This window comes from Dipodomys ordii, unplaced genomic scaffold (assembly GCF_000151885.1).
Source record: "Dipodomys ordii isolate 6190 unplaced genomic scaffold, Dord_2.0 Scaffold55, whole genome shotgun sequence".
NCBI lineage: Eukaryota > Metazoa > Chordata > Mammalia > Rodentia > Heteromyidae > Dipodomys > Dipodomys ordii.
The window spans coordinates 6112801-6120307 of record NW_012267271.1 but is presented as its reverse complement, the minus strand read 5'-3'; the positions used below and the strand labels follow the sequence as shown (position 1 = coordinate 6120307).

The 7507-nt window shown below is 60.3% G+C and overlaps 1 protein-coding gene across 1 annotated transcript in view; it reads right to left on the bottom strand.

Moving 5' to 3' along the window:
* The window catches only part of Hmcn2 (hemicentin 2), a 131659-nt gene that overhangs the window by 17822 nt on the left and 106330 nt on the right, over positions 1–7507 (bottom strand). Inside the window, exons 62-68 of the mRNA XM_013021284.1 lie at positions 7453–7499; positions 6722–6886; positions 4951–5058; positions 4569–4703; positions 4280–4414; positions 3045–3235; positions 1268–1481 (exon numbers count right to left, since the gene is read on the bottom strand). Coding sequence (XP_012876738.1) covers positions 1268–1481; positions 3045–3235; positions 4280–4414; positions 4569–4703; positions 4951–5058; positions 6722–6886; positions 7453–7499 — 995 coding nt within the window. The remainder of the gene's footprint in view (positions 1–1267; positions 1482–3044; positions 3236–4279; positions 4415–4568; positions 4704–4950; positions 5059–6721; positions 6887–7452; positions 7500–7507) is intronic.

The window sequence follows — 7507 nt, the reverse complement described above, 5'->3', positions numbered from 1 at the left end:
GGGCCTGAACTCTGGGCCTGGGTGCTGTCCCTCAGCTCTTCAGCTCAAGGCTAGTGCTCTACCACTTGAGCCACAGCGCCACTTCCGGCTTTTTGCTTATGTGGTGCTAAGGAATCAAACCCAGGGCCTCATGCATGTGAGGCAAGTGCTGTACCACTGAGCCACCTTCCCAGCCCTTTTTTTTTTTTTTTTTAAAGATGAAAGTAGCTTAAGTGATAGAGCACCAGATTTGAGTGAAAAAGCCAAGTGAGGGTGTAAAGCCAGGTTCAAGCCCCAGTACTGGCAGAAAGAAACTAAAACAGAATCTGCCTGGAACCTGGTTTGACGATGAGTTTGGCAGAGGTCACGGCGGGTCTCTGAGGTAGATGAGGGACCTGCCCAGGTTTCCTGCCCCATGGAGGCAGGGACGTCTGGCGCAGGGGGCACAGCTGTGGCCTGGGGCTAGGACTGGCTGGTGTTACATTCTTTTTTTTGTCGGTTGTGGGGCTTGACCTCTAGGCTTAGGTGCTCTCTCTCAGCTTGAGCCACAGTGCCACTTACGGTTTTTGAGTGGTTTATCGGAGATAAGAGTCTCATGGAGGGCTGGGAAGGTAGCTCACTGGTAGAGCGCTTGCCTTGCATGCCTGAGGCCCTGGGTTCGATTCCTCAATACCACATAAGCAAAAAGAAAAAAGCCAGAAGGTGCCCTGTGGCTCAAGTGGTAGAGCGCTGGCCTTGAGCTGAAGAGCTGAGGGACAGCGTCCAGGCCCAGAGTTCAGGCCCCACGACCAGACAAAAAAAAAAAAAATAAGGAAAAAAAAGAGTCTCATGGACTTTCCTGCCCAGGCTGGCTTTGAACCACCCGATCCTCAGATCTCAGCCTCCTGAGTAGCTAGGATGACAGGCGTGAGCCACCGGGCGCCTGGCTCAAACGTTGTTGCATTCTTTTATTTTGGCCAATCCAGGGTCTTAAACTGTGGGCCTGGGGACTGTTCCTGAGCTCTTTTTGCTCAAGGCTAATATTCTACCATTTGAGCCACAGCGCCCCTTCCAACTTTCTCTGTGATTAATTAGAGATGAGTCTCACGGACTTTCCTGCCTGGGCTGGCTTCAAACTACGATCCTCAGATCTCAGCCTCCTGAGTAGCTAGGACGACAGGCGTGAGCCGCCAGCGCCTGGCTGGTACTGCATTCTAAAGTAGGAAACTATCATCTGCAGTGGAGACAAGCGGCAGCAGGCACTGATTGAGCACCTACTGTCTTCCGGGGTGTGCCTGTCCCACCAGACCTGTGACCGGCCGGTCGTTGTGGGTCCAGCCGATGCGGGGCGTTGGGCTGCCCCGAGCCGCACAACGAAGCCACAGCTGGTCCCCAAGGCGCAGGCTGCGGTCTCCGGGCAGCGTGGTGAAGACAGGCAGCGCCAGGATGGTGAGGTGCACGCGGCGGCGGGCGCGGCCCACGGCGTTCTCGGCCGTGCAGGTGTAGGTGCCTGCGTCCTGGCCCTGGGGGGTAGGGGGGGAGGCAGAGAGAGGCATCAGCCTGAGATCCACTCCGCACGGTCCCCGGGGGTCCAGCGCCCGGCCACGGCCACTCCGCCAGCGCACGAGCGCTTCCCGTCATTGCGATTCGGCCGCCGCTTTGCCACCCAAGCCCTGCCGCGGGGCAGGACGGCACCAGGCAGGCCCGTGTTCCGATCGCCGCCGCGTGTTAGGCCTGATCCGTCCTACTTTTGGTACAGAGAGGGTCTGAGTTAAGTTTTGGGGTGCATCAGAGCAGGGCCAGTGTGCTCCCCGCTGCACGGCCGGGCCCGGTGGGGCAGGATCTGAAGCCTGGGGGACTCCCGCTCATGTGTGAGCCCTGCCCGTGTTCGTCACCACACAGCTCCCTAGCCATCGGGAGAGCAGCTTTCTGTGATGACAGCATCTGCTCAGCCCGGGGCTGGCGGCTCACACCTGTAATCTTGGGTCCCCGGGAGGCTATGATCTGAGGATGGAGCTTCAAAGCCAGCCCAGTGAGGAAAGCCCAAAGGATTCCTATCTTCAAGCAACCAGCAAAAAGCTGGAAGTAGGGGTGTGACTCGAGGGTAGGGTGCCAGCCTTGAGTGAAAAAGCCAAGCTGGAGCAGGAGGTCTGGAGTTCAAGCCCTCACATTGGGGAAATTTGGGGAGAAAGGGATCGGGGGTCCCATCGATCCCAGCCCTGGCTCAGTAACTCCCTGACCACGGGACATTCGGTACTGAGGTTGAGGCCAGCACATGTCCAGGTTCAATTCTTTTTTTGTTTTTGGTCAGTCGTGGGGCTTGAACTCTGGGCCTGGGCGCTGTCCCTGCACTCTTCAGCTCAAGGTGAGCACTCTACCACTTGAGCCACAGCACCACTTCTGGTTTTCTGAGTCATTTATTGGAGATAAGTCTCATGGACTGGGGCTGGGAAGGTGGCTCAGTGGTAGAGCGCTTGCCTTGCATGCATGAGGCCCTGGGTTCCATTTCTCAGCACCACATACGCAAAAAGAAGAAAGCCGGAAGTGGCGCTGTGGCTCAAGTGGTAAAGTGCTAGCCTTGACCTGAAGAGCTGAGGGATAGCGCCCAGGTCCAGAGTTCAGACCCCACGACTGGACCCCCCCCCAAAAAAAAAAGTCTCATGGACTTTCCTGCTTTCCTGCCCAGACTGGCTTTGAACTGCGATCCTCATATCTCAGCCTCCTGAGTAGCTAGGATGACAGGCGTGAGCTACCGGTGCCCGGCTCAGTTCTGTTTTTTTTTGGTGGTGGTCCTGGGGCTTGAACTCAGAGCTTTCCCTCAGCTTTTTTTGTTTGCTCAAGGCTAGTTCTCTACCACTTGAAACAAAGCCCCACTTCCAGCTTTTTGGTAGTTAATCGGAGATAAGAGTCTCACAGACTTTCCTTTGAACCTCAATCCTCAGATCTGAGCCTCCTGGGCAGCTAGGGTTACAGCTGTGAATCACCGAACCCTGGCCAGGTTCAAATCTGACTCCGGTCTGTTGGCTAGTGAGTGAGTCAGGATAGCAGCCCGGGCTTCCTCAGGCGGCTGCTCCTGGGCCGCTCACCTCCGAGTTCTTCACCAGCAGCTCCCCGGAGGGCTGGATGGAGAACCTGCCCTCAGCGCCCGCCACGGGCTGGCCATCTTTCTCCCAGGTGATGTCGGGATCGGGGTTGCCCCTGGCCGTGCAGGGCAGGAGCGCGTGGGAGCCCTCGGTGGTGGACAGGTCCGGGAGGCCGCTGTCGATCACGGGGGGGACTGTGGGGAGGGGAGAGGGTCCCAGCGGAGGCTGTGCTGGGGCGGCCCTTCCCTGTCCTCCTGTCCCGCTCTCCTTGGCCTCCTCGCCCCTCCCCAGCCAGCTGTCCCGCAGCGGCCCAGCCCTGTCACTGCAGGGTTCTGAGCCAGGTGCAGCCATGCCAGGGCGGCTGGTGCACCTGCCCACGTGTGCAAGCATGCACACAAAAACACACGGCCCATGTGGGCACAGACTCTGCATGCGTGGCCGCTTCCGGAGCCCGCACGTGCCCCTCACTCTGGGAGCTGCACGGCGGCAGCGTGGGTCACGGGCGGTGCGTTTAGGTCACGGCTGGTGCACTTGGTGTAGGGCTTGTCTGGGACGAGCACCAAGCACCACCGGGGAGGGGACACAGAGCTCCCCGCGCCTCCCGGTTCACAGCCACGTCTGACCTCCGCCCCACACAGCAACAGCCATGCAGCACCTCCTGCCAAGCAGGGCCGCGGCACGCTGGGCACTTTGAGCGTGCCAGGCCCTGTCGGTGTCACGGGGGGCGTGGCAGTGACTGAGGGACACGCCTCAGCGCTGCCTCTGGGCGCCGCTGCTCACGCCTGTGATCCCAGCTGCTCAGGAAGCTGACAGCTAAGGATCACGGTTCAAAGCCAGCCTGGGGAGGAGAGTCCAGGAGACTCTTACCTCCAATGAACCACCAAAAAGCCACAAGTGGAGGTGTGGTTCAAGTGGTAGAGCACCAGCCTTGAGCAAAAAAATGCTGAGTGACAGCACCTAGCCCAAGGTCCAAGCCCCAGTACTGACACACTCATGCATACGTGCACACGTACACACACATGCACACGTGCACACGCACACACACATGCATACGTGCACACACACAGAGGACAAGAAGAAATGATGACTGTCACCAAATCCTAATGACAGAGGGAGGCCGGACCAGTGTCCCCAGAGGGGCCAGACCAGGCTGGGGAGGGGGTGTCCACGCAGCCAGGCTGCCTGCAGGAGGAGAGAGATCTTCCGGAACCATCTGTGTGGGCCCTGCCCAGGCTCACCTAGCACCCGCAGCCGCGTCTTCCCCACTGCGCTGCCCACGCTGTTCTGGGCGACGCATAAGTAGTTCCCAGCATCTTCCGGGCTGGCGTGGGCGATCCGCAGGTGTCCGCTGGGCAGGACCTGGGTGCCCGCGCCTGGGTGGGGAGGGGAGTCTGGGGCCGGGCGGCGGGGGTGCGCGGCAGCCCTGACTCTCGGAGGGAGCTGGGAGGGGCAGGCTCTGTGGGGGGTCCCTGAGGGTGCTGTGAATCTCGGGGGGCCCCGCTCCCCTCCCCTCCCCAGGGGCCTCACCTGCCTGGATGTTCAGCCCCTCTTTCTGCCAGGAGATGGTGGGCAGGGGCGCCCCCACGGCCTCGCAGGGCAGCAGCGCCCCCTGCGCCTCCAACACCTCCACCACGCTGGGCAGCGGCTTCACCACGGGAGAGGCTGGAGGCAGAGGGACCAGAGTCCTGCGGCCTTCCCCCCACCGGCCGCTCCGCGGGACGCCCCCCAGGGCCTCCACCAGGGAATCAGAGCAGGGGAGGCTGGGCAGGAGAGGCTGGGGCCTGGGCCTTCCCTCCGTTCCCAGCCCCACCCACCGCCAGGTCTCCATCTGCCCCCCTCCCCCCTCCCTCGGGGGCAGCCCCTCCCTCGAGGGCGCCCCCCTCTCCCCCCTCCCCCCCCAGGACCTCACCTTGCACGATGAGGGCCACGTGTTTGCGTGCCACGCCGGCAGAGTTGTGTGCGGTGCAGGTGTAGCGGCCAGTGTGGATGGGGAGGGCATGCTCGATCTGCAGCGCTCCTGTGGGGGGGCGCGGGTGCTGAGGGGGGGGGGGGGGGTGGAGGAGGTGGTGGGGCTCCCAGGAAAGCATGGGAACCTGAGTTCTGCCTGAAAGCACAACCAGGGAAAAGTCCCTTCTACTCTCTGGGCCTCAGTTTCTCCATGTGGACAAGACAGAATTAGAGGAGGTGGCCTGTGGAGCCCCCCAGGCTCCACAGACCCAGAATCCCAGGCCCCGGAGCTCTGCCCCCTGCGTTGCTCACCTCCTCCGGGAAGCCCCCCCAGATTTCCAGCTCCTCTGCTCTCTGAGCAAGGGTGAGCACCGCCTCACCCTCTTGGCCCCAGGGAGCGTTCTGGCCTTTGAGCAGAGCGCTTTCTAGTGTCTTCTGGGGGCCTGCGGGTGGGTCTGGGGAAGGGAAGGCTGCTGGCCTCGGGGCTGGCCATGGTTATGACCTGCCTTGTACACTGGGCTTGGCTATGGCCACTTACTGGAAGAAACGTTTCTACCGCCGCTAAGGAGTCTGCAAACCACACAGCTGTCCAGCATCCCAGATGCTAAAACTTTTCACCAACTAACAAACATACATTTGATTTCCAGGCTCTGCATAAAGTCACTAACCTTTCTTTTAACAAAGACATTTCAAAAGACCACCATCTTGGCCACATGAGCCATTGCGGCTCACATTTGTAATCCTAGCTACTTGGGAAGCAGAGATCAGGAGGATTGTAGTCTGAGGCCAGCCCGGGAAAAACAGCAAGACTCTCAAAAATAACCAGAGCAGTCAAGCACCAGGGGCTCCTGTCGGTCATCCTAGGTACTCAGGAGGCTGAGAGGATTGCAGATAAATAAATCCAAGAGACTCTTATGTCCAAGTAGCCAACAAAAAGCTGGCAGTAGGGTGTGGCTCAAGTGGTAGAGCACCAACCTTGAGTGAAGAAAGCTCAGGGACAGTGCCCAGGCTTTGAGTTCAAGCCCTAGTACCAGTATAAATAAATAACCAGAGCAAAAGAGCTGGGTGCCGTGACTCACGTGGAAGAGCCCTGTGTCCAAATCCTAGAACTGCCGAAAGGAAATAAGAAAACACATCACCACCTGCGATTGCCTTGTACTTCATCAAAGAAAGGGACTCTCCGCACTGAAGACGAAGAGCGGTGATTTCAGAATAAAAGCCAGTCCTGAGCCAGGTGCTGGTGGCTCTCGCCTGTCATCCTAGCTACTCAGGAGGCTGAGATCTAAGGATCACGGTTCAAAGCTAGCCTGGGCACAAAAACCTGTGAGACTTATCTCCAATAAACCACTCAGAAAACCGGAAGTGGTGCTGTGGCTCCCGTGGTAGAGCGCTTGCCTTGAGCTGAAGAGCTGAGGGACAGCACCCAGGCCTCTCCCCGCCAAAAAGACAGTCCTGCCTGTGGCATAGCCAGCCTCACCGCAGCTCCAGCCCCTCATCCTTCCTTCTCTTTGGCCATGAAACCACACCGGCTCTACTAACCTGGAGACACTGAGGGCCCTCCCACACAGCCGCACAGAGAGGGCGAGGGGTTTCTCCAGGGCCACACAGCCAAGGCGTGGCGGAGCCAGGCTGGAAATGCCCGACTCACCGCCCAGGCTCTCCATCCGCTCGGCGCACGCCCGCATCTCCCTTGTCCCCCGTGGGCCACTTTTCTGCCACTGGCCCTTACTTACCCGAGGGTAGGACACGGTAGCCGCCGCCCCTGGCCCCCAGCGGGGTGCCGGCCTTGCTCCAGGACACAGCCGGGGAGGGCACGCCTGTGCTGTGGCATGTGAGCACCACGGGGGCCATCCTGGTCACCGTGAACTCAGTCTGGTCGTCGGCAATGGTGGGAGGTGCTGGAACCAAGGTGGAGCCCGGGGCCCGTTAGGGGCGGGGCTCCATGTGGCCATGGCCCAGAAGAACTACCAAGAGAGGCTTGGGGGAACCCCGGGGGTGGGGGGCAGGGATCCCCACAGGGACAGGGCCTGGGGGAGGCAGGAGGTGACAGGTGTGGCAGCCTCAGTGTGATTGGGGACTTTGTGGGGTGCCTGGGGAAGGCCTCTAGGGGTGTGACCCTTAACCTGAGGTCAGATGGCAAAGCAGGAGGTGGCTGATGGGGGTGTGTGTGGGGGGAGGGGGTTCCCGGCACAGGAAGAGCATGTGCAAAGGCCCTGATCCCAGGAGCTCAAAGCTGAGCAGCATGACCAGAGCCCAGAGTGAGGTGAGACTGCGTGAGGAATCGAACCCCACCGGCCAGTAGGGTCCTCGGGGAGGGATTTCAACCCGAAGGTCAAAGTTGGGTCTAGAACCTTCTGGATTGAGCAGCTGCCAGGAAGTGTGCCAGGGTTCCATCCAGGAGAGCTTCCTGGAGGCGGCGTCCCGTGGGCAGGCTGCCGCTGCCCCATCACCTGTGCCGACTCACCGTGGACGGTCACCTGGTAGACCTTGCGGGCCTCGCCCACCTCGTTGCTGGCCAC